At 40.9% G+C, this 17,160-nt stretch overlaps 1 protein-coding gene across 1 annotated transcript in view; it reads right to left on the bottom strand.

Moving 5' to 3' along the window:
* Positions 1-673: 673 nt before the first annotated feature.
* Positions 674-17,160, bottom strand: part of DLGAP2 (DLG associated protein 2) — a 649,549-nt gene continuing 633,062 nt past the window's right edge. The window contains exons 14-16 of the mRNA XM_065400541.1: positions 8,212-8,303; positions 3,158-3,310; positions 674-892 (exon numbers count right to left, since the gene is read on the bottom strand). Of these exons, the coding sequence (XP_065256613.1) occupies positions 674-892; positions 3,158-3,310; positions 8,212-8,303 (464 nt within the window). The remainder of the gene's footprint in view (positions 893-3,157; positions 3,311-8,211; positions 8,304-17,160) is intronic.

Raw genomic sequence — 17,160 nt, 5'->3', positions numbered from 1 at the left:
TGGGCATTCCCAATAGGACCAGGCTTGTATGCTTCTTGGTTCCTGATGAACTTTGGAGTTTTAGTGGCTGGATATTCCTGTTCATCTCCAGAAACTTGACTTGACATGAGAGGCCTAATGTTATTTTGCAGTAACAAAGATGAGTAGAATGGCAGAGCACATGGGCAATTTTTTTAGCTGGGTTCAAGGAAAAGAAACTGGAGGTCAGAGAGATAAATGGGTTCTTTCTTTCCTGCACTTCACATTTGTAGCACCTTCTACTTGGATAAGCTAATGCCTCTAGTGAATGGTGAGATGCACCCATTTATAGTTTGTTATTCTTATCCCTAATTATCACACAATTTATAAAAATATAAATAACAAAAAAGTAAGCTGGGTTCCATCTCAAGAGGTGTTTCTTGTTGTCCTCTGAGAACATATTGGATAAGTCAGGTCTCAACAAGCCCTATCCATTGTAGCTGATTGTAAGTCAGACAATAAATACAAAAAGAAGTAGTTCTTGCAATGAGCTCAGCAAACTCTGAGGAAATCAAAAGCATTCCACTGTGCTTATGGCACAAAGAACACAACAGCAAGGGCATATTCAGTGGAGAGAATGAGACAAAAATTACCAGGTAAGTGACAAACTGTACAGCATTTGTTTTAAAAAAGGACACTCTGCAGCATTCTGTCTTTAAAGCCGGGTTTGGGCTTCTGGGATGTAGATCTCAATGCTGTCTGCCCGCTCTGTGGCTGAATTCTGCCTAAAGGAGGCTGCTCTCTTAGCAGCCATTAGCCGTCTTCTGGCTTCTTGACGTTGTCTGTCAGGTAGGTCGAGAGACTTTTCTCTCGTTATAGGGAATTTTCCTTTTGGGGGCTTCTTTGGTACTGGAGGAGGAACCTTCCTTTCTTCCTACAATAGTTATTGAAAATTGAAAAGTGAGTTAAATGTGAAAGGCACCACATCAATAAAACATGCACATCAGAGAAATGTCAATTGAAAAAATACTTGTCACACAACTAATAAACATGCTCAATTTATACTCTGAGATGAGCTAATTAATGTATAACATTAATCACCATCAGTTCTGGGGACACAGGGGGAAAACCAGCTATTGCAGAATCCAGTGCAAATTCCAATGGATTGCATTGCAGTAGCACAGTTTAAAGAGTTTATCTCCATTTACTCTCATTGCAGGTACTTTACACATACATGCTGCAAACCTCACTTTCATCTTTGCGTTAATTTTATTTTACCTGGCACATCATTAGATCCATTATGTTCAGAAACACAGGCTGGCTCTCAGATAAGAACTCAGTGTATCTGGGTGTTCTGGTTGAGTGAAAAGCCTGTCTAAGATTAGCAGGACAGGATTTTTAATTAAATTAATTGTACTGAGTTTAGCCTCAGCTGGGTATGAGATAGCAGCTGTGTATACATCTCTATTAGTTTAGTCTCCTCTCTGAATTGCAAAAAAGGTAACATACAAAAACAAACCAAACAGATGGAAATGTAGGGCTAATTGTTCCATACATCAGCCCAGAATACCTTAAGAAAATCATATTGAGAAATTATTAGAATATAAAGTGTTTCTTAATACATGTTCGTATAATGCTTGTTGTAGCTCAATTCTGCAGCTATTAAGCCTGATATTGTTTTGAAAAATGAAATGCAGATTTTACTTCAAAATTTGGATCTCCCATTTCGACTCATTCGCTGAGTGGGACTGTGAACTGAAAGCTTTGGATGATATGTATCCTTCTGCATCAGTAGCATTGTTATCATGATGCAGCTTTCCGCCATTAGTAAATGTTAATGCTGCAATAATTATTGATACAGTGGGTCACTGTTTACATAGGACACACTGGTTGGTTGTTAATTTAATCCACTGCAAGACCTACATCATAAAGATCTTTTGAGGGGCATGAATTGTGTAGGTCTTCTTACTGCAACTGCTGAACCTAATAGTCAAATGCACTTGTCATTGGTTAGATTTTACAGTATTTGGCAGTCTTGTTCCAATTTTCCAAATTAAAGGACTTATAGCAGAGTCCTGAGAGAGGGCACAGGCACCGTTCTTCCTGAAAGCATGCTCTGCCAGAATACTTTGTTTTTATTTGCTATTTTCAGTCAGGAGCATTACATCCCCATGTCCTTCCTCCCATCTTCTCTCTCTTTACTAGGATTTAGTTCCCTCCTTAGACAATCACCAATGCTGCCACTAGAATCATCTTTTACTTTCACACGCACCATCAGCAAAAGCAAAACTCCCTACCCACCAGCCACCCGGCCAAGCAACCCAAGAGGAGGTGCAAGCAGTTATACTAAATGCCTGAAGAAGTGAAAGAGCACATCAACTTCTGAGAAGATACCTCCTGTCGCATTCCAAAACCAAACAAGTATTCAGTTGGGGTCAGCTATTCTATCTCTAAGCTAAAGACACCCTCCCTGTTTGTACAATATTGTAATCAGCAGGGATGGAGCCAGGAGCGGGGACTGTGTAAAGAAGAAAGCAGGTACACAGCAACATTGCCACTGTGGCTCATTTGCAATCTGTGCTGCTACTGCTGTGAACAAGGGGGGCGCAGGGATGTGGAGCCTGAGAGCATAAGTGCAGACAGCATGAAATTACACAAGGATGCAACCTCTATCCACACAAGGTTCACAGGCTGATCTGCAGTCCTCGAGGTTCTCAGAGGGATGGTACACAGCCCCAGAGAGCCAGAGATCTTGGGGAGTCAGAGCTCTCCATTAGGAAGGAAGTAGAGGATGCAGTCCCCAGATATTAACTGCTCACAGTGTGACAGCATGAGGGACTTTATTTCAGTTGCATTTGCAATCTGAATGAATCAGAGCATCTTTCAATTCCAATCTGCTCCTAGTCATTTGTTATCAGAATTCAAAGGGCCAAATGACAGTGGCTAGGCACAGGGCTGGTAGGGATAATTATACCCATATTATTTACACCTTACAATTTAAACCAAAAATGGAAGAAGAAAGTAAAAATAAACCTCAAGGCCCTGATTCTGGACAGTGTCATCTGTTAATGAGGCAATGGAAAATAGTCACTTTCTATTTTCAGGTTTGAAGCCAATCACTTTCTGGAACTGACTGTAACACCAGGAGGCCTTATCACTACAATCTGAAAGGAAATTTTATTGTCTCTGGCCTGCTTACCTTCCTTTCAGGTGATTCTATTAGTTTCCATTCATTGAGTTTCAGCTGGTGCAGTTCATCAAACTTCATGCTGACGTCTTCAATTGAAAGCTGCAATAAGTCCCAGAATCCTGCTAGGTCCTGGGAAGTTGGCCTTGGCATGGCACTGGGGTCCTGACATATGCACAATAGAGAAAATATAAATAGACCGGAAGCCATTGAACAACATTCTTTAAAGCGCCTTTGTATACAGTTGAAAATGCATGGTGCCAGTTTCTATTGTTACAGTGGTACACAGTGCTAAGGCAATGTACATTATGAGGCTGGGAACTGTGACTGAAAATATGTGCCTCCCATACAACCCCAAAATCTATGAGTTATACATTATATATTGATTATTGTAGCTTGTGCAGATTCTTGTGCAAAGCTGACCTGCATTTTTAAAATGTAGTAAGCTGTCATACTGTTTGCTGATCATTACAGAGGAAGGAGAACATGAGAAACCAATTTTTTTATTCCATTAGTGATATCTGAGTAGAAGACAAAATTAATCATGTTATGAATTAATTTCCAGCTTATGCTTTTTGTTGCTATTACATGTTCTCAGGTCTTAGGGTTTATGTATGGCACAAATATCTTATCTGAGACATTTTAAAAGTTCTACTGGTTGGTCCCAAAAGGGCTGGGCAAGCTTTTCCCTCAAGATATTTTGATTAGGTAGTTTCTATGCCAAGGACAGGCAATATGACTTAATGGACAGCCAATAATAGTGGTAATGAGTTGGTCTGAAGACCCTTCATCTGATTATGAATCCATTTGGGTACTAAAGGGAAATTATATAAGAAAAGCTATTATGGGGACATAACCCTTAGCTGTGTAGGCATTTTCTTCAGATTGCTATTCCAGGTAGGAACCAGCTGGATGACTTTAAAGAGAGATGGCCTTAGTGGTAAGGATCTCTGTGAAGACAGCAGTAAGGAATCTTTCCCTCTAGGCCACAGAGCAGCAGTGGAGACAATCTACAACCACCACAGTAGACTTTTGCCTGCAGCAGCCTCCACACACACTGTACCCCAGTGTGTGGGGAGTCAATGGCTGGTGAATCTGCATGGAAGCAGATCTACTGCCTCTACTCCTGCTCCCAAATCCTGCCTTGGGGACAGTACACAAGGAATCTCCACAGAGCTGTACTGTATGCTGCACAGGAATGCTCATTCCATACACAGCCCCTCCCTAGTTACGGTACAGTTACAGGCAGAAGAACCACAGTGGGATTGTGTGTGGAGCTCTCCACACCTGATAAGGAGAGGAAAGGACACCCCCCTTAATGAGTAGGTCTCAATTAGTTCACTTGAAATCCCACCTTTTGTTGGTAAAGGAAGTATCTTTTTTTTATGGGAGCTCAGTGGATTCAGTGGAAACTTCCTGGGGGGAAAGATGATGTTTAGATGGACTTAAAACATTTAATTTAAAATTTGTGTCTATTCCAACATAACTTGCAGCCTGTACCCAAGTAAGTCACAGGAGTCAGATCCTGAACTAGTGTAAACTGGTGCAACTCCACTCATTTTAAGATATTGGTCCCCTATATGCAGTCCACCAGGTGAGTCTTGTGGTGATGTACAACATTTAATATAGCTTGTATTTCAACCTGTTCTTCCTCCTCTACAACACAGCCCTCTCAATCCTTCTTGTCATTTTCCCAGTTTACTTTACAGACCCATAAGAAGATGCCTGCTGGAGGCTACTTATTCTGAGTTGTCATCCCCTTCTGAATTGAAGGCAACGGCTCTTCTGTAACCCCTGTACACACAGTTCTGCTCATACCTATTTCAGTACAGTATATTTTCCAATGTAGCTGCTGTTGACTGGAGCTTGTTTTGTATTCTCTGGACCACAAGGGGGCTACCTCCTGCTGCTAATATGTATAAATCAATAATGTACATTATTTTCAACTGGTAACCCCAGTCAAAAGGACTAATATTAGAAACATCTAAGCTTGGAAAAGCCTAGTTCAAGTTTGAATTTATTCAGCAACTTTTCATTTGTTTGTATCTAATTTTGAATTCAGGCTTTGCTTCTAAAACTAGATTATTTATGACTGCAGCCTTTATCCTGCAGGGAGCAAAGAACTAACAAAAAGGACCTTGACAATGCTTATGTGTTGGTCTGCTGCAACCATGACACCCTCGAGTGTGATCTTATTAGATCTCACAAGCTGAGCAGGATCAGTGCTGAATGGAACATTGGTGAGGAATCAAAGAAAACTCAGCAGTTACAAACAGTGGTGCGGTGATTCAGTAGGGAGCAGTAATGAACCAACAATGCACTTTCTAGTTGTTAGTGTGGGCCAGATTCTCAGCTGATGTAAGTCGGCATAGCTCCTTTGAAGTTGAAAGAGCTATGTGGATTTACACCAGTTGAGACTCTTTGCTAAGAGACTTATAACCAAGAGCGTGACCAATTGTGCTACTCAAAGATCTCAGAGCACTTCTTGCAAGTCTAAGGATGAGGGTTCATTGTCTCGGATAAATTCTTTTTTGGGTAATTACATTCTGTCTTCCTAAATCCTCGCTGTAGTTTCAATTGGTATAAGGTGGAATTTCCCCACTTCCTGTCCTAAATATTTATTTAGTCTTACTGCGTGCTGTTGAAAAGCTGCTGTGTTCTACCCCAAAGAGAGTGACTGCATTTAAGTGGTGGATTTAATGCAAAATGATATGTATCTGGCTCAGTTCCCATTGACGTCAGTGGGGTGGGATCAGGACCATACACAATATCTACTGTAGATACTCTTCTAGTAAATACTTTACAAAATACAAACAAATGAAAAAATACCAAACATCAAATATAAACAGGAAGGGTATAAAAAACCCCAATCATACTAAGGGCTCAGTCCTGCAATACTTACTTCCCATTGACTCCACTGATAGTTTTACCTTAGTGTGTGCTGCAGAATGAACGTTAGGGCTTGTCTACACATTAGACCACGGCAAGCTGGGGTGTGAATCTACGCTGTTCTAGCCTGCTGAGGTCTAACTGTCCACAGTGCACCCTCCTGAGGTGCGCTGACAGTTCATTAATAGTCAACTCCTGTTTCAAAGACTACTAGATCAAAGCACTTAAATGAACTGTTGATGCGCATCAGCAGGGTGCACATGGACCATTAGGCCACGGCAGGCTAGTTCAGGGTAGATTCAGACCCCAGCTTGCAGTAGTTTAATTGTTTTGTAGAGTTAGTTTATCAACATACCAGACAGCCATGCTGTGTTGGAGGTTTATCAATCAAAAGGGAAAGAGAAAAAAATTCACACCATTTCTTCAATCATCATGTCATAAAAGTCCTAGATTTTATCATATATTTTCCTATTGTTTTTTCAGTAAGGAATTGCTAACTGTTCCAGACAGCCAATGTATATGCTGGACAGGCAGTGTCTTTTCATCTTATTAAAATAATGTTCTTGGCTACAGGAGCAAGAGAGACCCATTTCACTTAGAGATAAATGAAGTGGGATGGAGGCTACGATTTCTTAATCCAAGTATGGATAGTTTAGCCAATCAGATAATGGGATGATACTTTAGATGTGCAGCAAGACTTTTGTAGACATCAGTTAAGATTTCCTTCACCAGCAGACAAAAAGAAAGCATGCGACATATCTTAATATCTCGAATATGGTTCCTAACAGTAGCCTGACTCAGTCGTCTGTTAATATCTATTAAAATAATATTTTTGAAGCAGATAATTGGATGCTTTCCAAATTGGACCGCACAGAATCATACAAGTGTAGGGCTGGAAGGGACCTCAGTAAGTCATAAAGTCCAGCCCCTGGCCCTCAAGGTAAGACTAAGTAATAACTAGACCATTCCTGACAGGTATTTGTCTAATATGTTCTTACCATTCTTTATCAGATATCACTAAGTGAAAGTAAGACATTTTTTAAATGACTTTCTCAGTAACATTTTGGATACAATTTTCAAACCCTGGATGTTTAACTTTGTAGATGACAAGCAACAAAATGTGCATCTACAGTGTAAATATGCTGTCATGACTTTAAAAGGTTATTCAGTAAATATTAATGAATGATGGATTTCTTATAGATAGTCACCGATCCTAGGTCATGTCTTCTGTTACACATGCTACAGAATTTAGCACTTTTTAAATAGAAGCAGAGAGGGAAACAAAAGGTAAAGATTATATTCAATGTTGAAAGTGAACCTGAGGAAGTAGGAAAGGGTTTATCACAAACTGTACTTAACGAGAAGAATTATCTTCTTGTACAGATAAATATCTTATACCAACAGTTTCCATATCATTGATAGCAGCTGTCATAGCATATTAATGAAAATAACATTTAGAACTGAATTAGACTCTTGTGGACTTCCAAAACAATCATTTTACCAGATAATGCACTGTAGCTCCTCTAGCTCTAGGACTTATTATATATAATTGGCTAGGCAAAATATGGGGCTAATGCTGCAAGCACTCTGTGCATTGATTTCCCATTGATTTTACAGGATCAAACTTGTATATATGTAGTTATATAACCGAAACACATGCCATTCTGTTCTCTTTGTACTGCAACTTTAAATCAAGGGAAGTCTTCTCTTCCCTATTACTAAGGCCACTGCCATTCTCAGTTTAGATACAGAATGTTACAAAATGAAGTCACTGGGTTTTCTGTCTCACAGAGAGTTTATATTTGTTTATTTTCTTTAATCGGAAATAAAAGTTGTCTAGCCTGAAATTACATGTTTACTCTGTGGGAAACATAAGAGGCTCGATGCTATATTTTTATGGCCAGACTCAGTTTAAGAATTAAAAGAGAGTTCTAGGACAAATATGGGCCATGGAAACCCTCCAAAGTGAAACTTCAGGACTTGTACAACTTTATGCAGTTGCATTAACAGATAGTTAAATTTGGCTCTGAACTGGGATGTTAAAACCAAGTTTTTGTGGATCACTGTAGGTATCAACTTGCTTAAATTATCCAATAATATGTAAGCAATGTAGTTGTAGCTGCCAGTCCCAGGATATTAGAGAGATTAGAGGGAGATGGGTAGGAATATTGACTTACCAGGTTCTGTTGACAAAGCCAATAAAACTGCTGGAACTTCTGAGACATAAGGAGCTGAGCACTTCCAACAGCACTTCGGATCTTACCTAGAACTGAACAAGCAGAAAGGTTTTTTCCAACCGGTGTCTTTGAAGTAACGTGAATGCAAAACTGTAATTAGATACAAGAAGTGTTGAGCTGAACTCCTATTATTTCAGAATATTAGTAACTATTTTGTTATGTTTTAGAGACTATGTAGACAAACTACTTCTGAGGAAGATGCAGTTATCAGGAGACTCTGAGGCTGTGTATAGCGTTATACCCAACCTTCCTAGACCCATGGCAATAATAAACAATACATTAATAATTGGAAAGAATGCAGGGAAGGTTGACTTAGGAAAAGAGGGAGAGCCTAACACTGTCTCCGCTTCCTAGGAAATCAAAGATTTGAGAAAATATTAAATAACTTGCTGAGGCTGGCACTCAGATTTTATTTTTAAGGCAAACCTTGATTTATACAGTAAATGACAAAAACAAAGCTCAGTCACAAGTGTCATCATCCTGAAGTTATTTTAGCAAATGCTTTAGTCTCTGTCCAGCAAAGCACTTAAGTATGCACTTAACTTTAAGTACTTCAGCAGCCCATGAAAGTCAATGAGACCAGTGGATTGTCACAAGCACTGTTCTAAATTGTTATTCAGCTCCACAGTCCATCAGTTTTTCTAACCTTACCTTACAAGCATCATCAGGCACAACTAACAATCTGGAGCTCAACCCAATAATATCTTTACTCCATAGTCTCCACAGTGGAACATGATTTATTGTTGATGCCAACAGGCTTGGGATCAGGGCCTAAGAGCATATTGTAGGCAGCAGGCTCTGTTAACTAGGCCGGGTTTATTCCATGCATTAACATTCTAGTAACTAATTAAAGTACTACATCTTTCTAAAGCATAGTCTCTATAAAATATTAAGTGCTAGCTCATGTGTTAATATCTTAATATAAAATAATTATGAATCAAGAACAATATTGTATTAGTTTTCCTTAAAACATTGTTTTATACTGAAAACAGAGTTTGTAAAATGGCATTGTGGACTTCTCTGTTAATTGTCTTTGAATGATGTTAAGACCAAATTTGCCCAGTTTATGGGTAAAAAGATGATGCCTGCCTTGTACACGTAGTCTGGGAATCTCACAATCAAAATGCGTTCTCTCCTGGTGAAATCCAACCCCCACTGGAGTTTTGCCATTGATTTCAATGGAGCCAGGATTTTACTCTCTAGCTCTGAAAGCACAAACGATAAAGATCCTTCACTCGGAACTCCACTAACAATTCTGTGGATGCTGCCCTGACCCTGAACAGAACCCAGCTCACATTATCAGAGCTGTATTGGCTGTGCAGTGCTACCAAAGATAAAATATATGTGAAGTACCCTACCACAAGAACCTCAGAGAAACCTGGGCCTTATTGACTCCCAGGGATCTTCCTGGAATGGTGCAGGTACATGTTGACCCATACTTAGAACTATCCATAAAGGCCCCAATTCAACAGAGCACCTAAGCATATGTGCTTAACTTTAAGCATATATATTTAAATCCTGTTGATTTCAATGGGACTGTCACGGCGTTGCTGATCCCTTTAATGGATTAAGATATCTCTACATGGCAAAAGAAACACTTTGCACATGCCGACGGAAATTACAGAACTGCAAGTCAGCTTGAAAAGCTGCTCAGGACAGTCAAACTCATTGGACAGCAAGTCATTTAAGCCAGTCAGTAAATTGGCAGGCCCAGGAGTCTAACTGCAGATGACTCAGGGGTTAGTGCAGGAAGAAATGTCCCAGACACTGAGGCTATGTCTACACTACACCTTATGATGACATAATTTATGTCACTCAGGGGTGTGAATAAACTGCCCCCATCCCCGAGAAACATAAATTATGCCAGCATAAATGATACTGTGCACAGGGCTATGTAGACAGGAAAGCTTCTCCTGCTGACATAGATTTTGCTGCTCGAGGGGGTGGGTGTTTTATGCCAATAGCTCTCCCATTGGCATAGAGCGTCTTCACCACATGCGCTGCACGCTGTGTGTAGACATGGCCTGAGTCTCAGTACTTGGGTGGAACAGATGGAGGATGAGAAGAAGCAATTAAAGGAGCAGGTATGTGAAGGAGCCAAGCTAAGCCAAAACCTTGAGAAAGAGGTCTTCAGCCTAAAAGAAGGACAGAAGGAATTGGAATATCTGCTTGCTTTGGAGAGGCAAACTACTACAGAGACAATGGAAACATATTGAAATAGAAGTATGGGAATGCGAGAGACCCTCTGCTTAAGCAGAGCAATAGAGGAAGGCCTGAAACAGAAGCTGGAGTTAGAGAATGTCAAGTGTACCTTGGAACAGCAGGTTACCAAGCTGGATAAGGAGTTGGAGACAGACTCGTGAGCACCAGAAAGTGGCCCATGAGGCAGTCGCCCTATACACCCTGGCAGAAGCAGCTGTGTTGTGTAGGAGTGTAGGAACTGACGCCCATGAAGAATCATGCAATAAGTTGGTGAGCACAGAAATGGCATCTTGTGTTGATACAAGGGGGTTGACTGACATGCCAGACCTCCAGAAAAACCTTCCAAGAGAAACTGTCAACTTCTTGACAAAGGATTGGGTGTCCCACGGCACAAACACTAAGATCTCATGCACAACAGAAGCTGCAATGATGGCAGTAACCTTCTCAGCTACACAGCAGACCTCTGCAATAATGGACAAGAGTGAGCTGGAGGAGAAGGCTGCTACTGCTTATAGGAACCTATCTGAAATCATAGGGGCCGACTCTGTGGGTGTTCCGGGGCTGGAGCACCCGTGGGAAACAAATGGTGGGTGCTGAGCACCCACCGGCAGCCTCCCTACCAGTGCCTCCCCATTCCCTCAGTGATTCCTGCCTGCCGGCAGGCCCTGCCAATCAGCGCCTCCCCCTCCCTCTCTCCCTCCCAACACCTACCACCTGCAGGGGATCAGCTGTTTCGCGGCGTCAGGAGGCGCTGGGGGGCGGGGGAGGAGCGAGGGCGCAACATGCTCAGGGGGAGGGGTGGGAAAAGGCAGGGAAGGGACGGAGTGAGGGTGGGAAGAAGCAGGGTGGAGGTGGGACCTTGGGGGTAGGGGTGGAGTGGGGGCGGGGCCTGGGTGGAGCCAGGGGAGAGCACCTTCCGGCAGATTACAAACTTGGTGCCTATTGCTGAAATCCTAGAACTTCAGCTGCAGATGGCTCAGTACTGGCGGGAGCTGAAAGAGACAGGCTTTTTCCCGGTAAAGTGGGAGCAGTAGCTGGCCCCCCTCAAAGTTGAAAAAGAGACTGGGGAATCGCAGTGTTTGCTGCTGCAGAAGGAGCTGACTAAGGCACAGAATCTGCTTAAGGAGCCTCTGGGGTTGAAGTCCCACTTGGCTACAGATAAAGAACTGGAATCATGTGAGGTGAGCCCAGTATAAGAGGAAGATGGACAGAGCAAGGAGGTATATCAGCCTGCGGAAGCTAAGAACTACCCTGCCATGGGTCTAAAAACATGGGATCACAATGAAGCTACAAGGCCAGGTTACAAAAAGAGGTCTACCCCAAGGAACAAGGAAGACCCAGATAGAGCTACAGCCCAGAACACTGTTCAAAAGGGACTGCGGGCCTGGGAAGTGCAGAAATGGGTGCTGCTGAATGGATTGTTAACAGCTGTAGGAAAAAGGGTCCAGTCCTTAGCATTAGGAAGCCCTGAAAGGAAGTTGGACTTGGATAGAGACGCTTTTAATTCTAAGGACTGTGCCTGTGTTTGTGTCCAGGGAAACGCCTCCCCAAAAGACCAAGCTGCTGCCTTAAGTCAGTTCAATGGTGGTGAAAATTCTGTGTTAACCACAACACAAATAGCTGGGGAACTAGACATTCGGGGTATACAACATGTGGTAAATTATTACATTCCGAGAATGGAGGAATATATTCACTGCATGAAGCACTTCCAATATAGTGGAACCCAAATTGTGGTCACATTATATTTTATTGAGGAGGGGAGGAACATTGCCAAAGATTTAATAGTCTTACTGGGTGCTGCTGAACAGAAAGTTCCCCATGGTTTGAGAATATGACCAAGTGTTAGACAGTGTCAACCCTACATTTGTGTACAGGTCAGTTCTGCAGGGGAGGAAGGAATGTCATGGGGTTGCTTTAAGAGGAGTGCAGGCCCAGCCTACACTTGATGAGCTACTGTACGGAGCACATCTAGGCAGTTGATTGGATAACGAACACCTATGCCTGTTAAAAGGCTATCAGGGCTCAGTAACAGGAAGGGGCTCACAGAGAGAGATAAGCTCTCCTAAAGGAGAGGAACTCCAAGGATTAAAAACCACGGGCCCAAAGGAGGAGGGCTGTACAACCTCTGAGCGAGGGAAACCAGAACTGCGAACCACAGGCCCCAAGGAGGAGAGCTGTACAAGCCCTGGGGCAAGGAGAGTGACCACAGGCCAGAGAGGCCAGAACTGAGAACCACAGGCTCCAAAGAAGAAGGCCGTGCAGCTCCCTGAACCCAAGGGGAGAGACTTTCAATCCAGTTTATTTTAGGTTTAATAAAATAGAACCCAGCAGGAGAACTTTGTCTTACATCTGTTTGGACTCTGTGGAGTGCTTAAAGGGCCCTGAGAGAAGGGAAACTAAGGCAGGGAATGCCTGCAGTCACACTAGCTCAGCAGGGACTCAAGCACCTGTGTAAGTGCTTGGCTAAATCAGGGCCAGCAAGCACAGTCCATAATAACTTTTCTGACCGTAACTGTACTTTACATTTACAGCCTGTATTCACATTTTCTCAGGTAACACTATATTCCACTACAATTTTCCCAATTCTTACTGAAGTTCTAGCTTTTCTTGAAAAATCCAAACTTCCTGTAGTTTCACATGAAACATCCAGACTTTTCCCGGAACAAATAACATTTCCTTCTATGTGAAAGAAAATATAATTTTTTTTTAAAAGCTTTGTAAGCTGGGATGGAAATCGGATACACTAGGATTTCCTTATTTGGTGGTGGAGGGGGTTTTTGGGATGAGGATTTTTCTGGTACCTACCAAATTCAGTAAACCCTATTATACTGATTTGTGCCAATCTTGTAGAGGTCTAGAATGATATTTCAGCAGTGCTAGAAACAAAGGACTGAAGCAGATACTATATCAGAAGTACACTGTAACACGTTTCAAAAGTTAGCTCTTAGCAGGGGGTAACATGCCAGCTACATTTGTGAGAGAGATGTCTGACTGGACCATGGGAGACTGCTTATGGTATTAGGTGCTAAATTTTAATTCAACTTTGTCTACACTAGTTATACATGTGCTTAGTTACAAGCAGTGGTGAGAGAAAATTCCAATGTTTTAGACCCCAATCCCGTAAAAACGTATACATATGCCTAACTTTAGGCACATAAGGAGTTCCATAGAGTCAATGGGACTACTCACAACCCTGACTCAGCAAGATACTTAAGAACATGTGTGACTTTAGGCATATAAATAGTCTCATTGCCTTCAGGGGGACCACTCATATATATAAAGTTACACATGTGCTTAAATAATTTGCTGAATGAGGTCCTATGTGCTGCAGATACGGTTAGGTACAAAGAAATTTATTATAGCCCTGGGATTGATGAACTAATATGTATTATTAAGAGCCTACTTGTTACTACAGTCTTTCTTAACTTTACTTACATTTAAATAAGTAAATCATATTTAGAAAGTTATAACAAGTGAGAATCTCTCTTATTCATGCCTCTCAGCTTTACTGTAATTAAATTAAAGTATTGAAATACTTCAGTTCATAATCTTTCGCACAGTATTAATACACAGCCAAAACCTTGTTATTAATTTCATGCATTGGGGAGTTATTCTGATGAGAGCAGATTGATTATCTCCATGAAGGGATGATGAATGTTAGAGAGTGTAGAGGTTGAGATGTTTGTAATGCGTAGAAAGAATTTTGCTAATCAATGAACGATGATAAAATTAACCAACATATCAATTCCATATAAGAAAAACCTATTAAGAGAAAATCAAGGTTGCACAGTTAAGCACTCAAAAGTCAGGAAATGGTCACACAACTTTAGCTCTGTTCCCTCATGAGTATGAATTACAATACACTCTTTAATTAATTAACTAAACTTCTCCCATGGAGTACCACTATTTAGGAGACTGCTCCTGCTCCATCTGAAGAGAATGGGAATTGTACCACTGACTTCGACAGGAGTAGGTTCAGGTCCTATAGAGAGATTGGGAAAGTTATTTGTATACAAGATGCACAAATAATGCCACAGAAACTTTCCCACATGGACCAAACGTGTTACAATACTGTAGAAAAAACCCCCGTGTGTTGATAGATCATATTATTTGGGATATATGATGTAATAATATAATTAAGTACAGTTCTATATCACATGTGTACAAGGGAGCAGATAAAGTTTACACAGATCTACACAAAAGTAACCATGATTCTGCTTAAGCGCTACTCCTCGTAGGTTAAAATAGTTCTGCTCAGTTGAAGTCGATATGACAATAATGAGGAAACTACCAATAAGAAATCTGTTACTGAACTTCTTAAAACACTATCATTTTTGAATTCTCAGGCATTAACATTTAAGTTATATATAATACATATACCGGTATATGAAATCATAATTCTATATGAAAGCTGTCATTTTGATTTTAATCTACTTCTAATTTTCTGTGCTAGTGAGTTAATTATATTCAGTATTTACTACATAAACTTTTTTTAAACTTAAATCTTCTTACTGAACTGCAAATCTCATTCACAACACATGTTTTTTAGCACGGTGTATAGGTTTGTTAGTCTGGCATGGCATTTTACTGCAGCACAAGTTGTGTCAGTTAAAAATGTCAAATAGTATAACTGTCAAATATGTCTATTTTAGTTCAATATATTGTATAACCATGAGAATGGAAGATTAAAAATATATGACATATGTCAGTGGGATGCTTTGAAAATCAGAACTAAACCTTCCTCTACTGAGTCAGTGGGAGTTTTGCCATTGACTTTAACAAGGGCAGAATCAGGCCTATGCCATGAATCTTACATTATTGATAAAGTACACTACAGAGTCTTGACTACATACAAACCATTGACATTCTAGCTGCTTTTTAAAAATGAAAGTGGAGAGCCGCTGTCTCAAATCTGCAGTGAAATCTTGCAGGACACGCTCAAAAGCACGACACGCTTAATTTTAGTTTGAGTAATCCCACAGCTATTGAGATGTTACCTAAATGACAAATTTCCATGGAATTAATCTTACATTATGTCTACTGTCACAAAAGTTGCACAATGGAATCTTTGTGAACAGAATGAGACTATATGTAGATCCACTTTCCAGCTAAATGAAGAAGGATTCAAAGAGGGGAAAATTTAGGCAGAACACTTAATATGCTAAGAGGGATTCTTAGATTCCCTCCACAGTGTTTTATTGGCTTTAAAATACTGTTTTGGGTATTTGGGTACTTTAGCCATTTAATTTTCTATTTAAATTCCAACAGATGCTGATGGACTGGATACCTGAACAGGAAAGGGAAAATATGTAAGTAAACTTTTTAGTTAAAATAAAAGTATAACTTTTACTTGGAATAAGACACCTGGAAAGTTTTCATGATTATTAATTGACGGACATACTAAAATAACTAGTTGAGATTTTCAGAGCAGTATCGGGGATTTAGCCACACCTCTTTCATTAATTTTAATATATATTGCTAAATTTCCTGCACTGCTTGGGAAATCCAAACCATTCCATTTAGGAAATGTGTACCCAAAGCATGGACTCAAGAAGAAGGCGGCTCCAGTTACAGACTGAACTTGCTCCCCTCCTTTCCAGGCGTCAAGTATTATGCTAATCCGTTCATTGGGAAAGCATTTTTTCCCTCCACTGGGCAGTGTTAGCTTTTAAAAGCTCGAGAGGGCTGAATCCAATTTTCATCATTGGGGGGAAGGGTCACTTCACTGTGGCCCAAGGCTGCTGCGGTGAGAAGGGAAAGCAAAGTAAACTTGTTCATTTCTAATGAGAATCTTGCTTTGCTACTGTTAGTATTTGTAACATGCTGCTGGGGATACCCAGAATTGTGAGCCACTGTGTTACCTCTCTGCCTCAGTAAGAGTGAGCTTTGCTGGCAGTTAGACTGTCCCGGTCACCCTAATTTGTCTCCTTCACCAGCAAACTCCTCAAGGCATCACCTGGCCCAGATCTTGCTAGCAGGTAATGACCAATGAACTTCAGCTCCTGAGTGCCTCAGAGATGTTTCTGTGCAATGCACAGCCCCTACCACTGTGCATCCACAGACGATATTAAGATTGCTGCTCTGTTAACTAGTCAGTACATCACAGCTTATTAATTTAACTGGGGTAAATACACCCTTCCCTTCAAAGACAGAGCACAGAACTGGTTTAAAATAAATGTAAAACAAGTTTAGGTGATGCCAACTAAAATAGATAAAAGTAGAGATGGTTACAAGCAAATAAAAAGTGAAAACACGCATCTGAAAGTCTAAACCTTAATCTAGCAAGATACAGTTTTTGTTCAAGAAGGTTTATTTTACCCCCAGTCTCTTACCCAACTTTTTACTGGCCAGGACACATCATAGATATCAAGTCACTTGGTTTCTTTGTCTCCTAAGGTGAAGGATCAAGATGGAGTCTCTCTGTGTCAATGAAGTTGCAAGTCAGGACGGCCTCCTGGGGGCTCAGTCTGCTGTACAGGTCTATCGCATCTTATGCGCATTTAACATGTGCAATTTCAGCTTTACGCGGTCGGGGGGGAAGTGCAGGCGATTCCACCAGCGTGAGATGCGAATCTGCTGTTCCCACTAAAATATTTTTTGGGGGGGACTTGACAGCAACAGCATGTCTTTAGGCCTGTGATAAGGTTCTCCCCTATAATAACCCTGGAGGGTTAGCAAAAAAACCCC

This window comes from Emys orbicularis, chromosome 3 (assembly GCF_028017835.1).
Source record: "Emys orbicularis isolate rEmyOrb1 chromosome 3, rEmyOrb1.hap1, whole genome shotgun sequence".
Lineage (NCBI taxonomy): Eukaryota > Metazoa > Chordata > Testudines > Emydidae > Emys > Emys orbicularis.
This window is presented reverse-complemented; position numbering and strand designations above follow the sequence as displayed.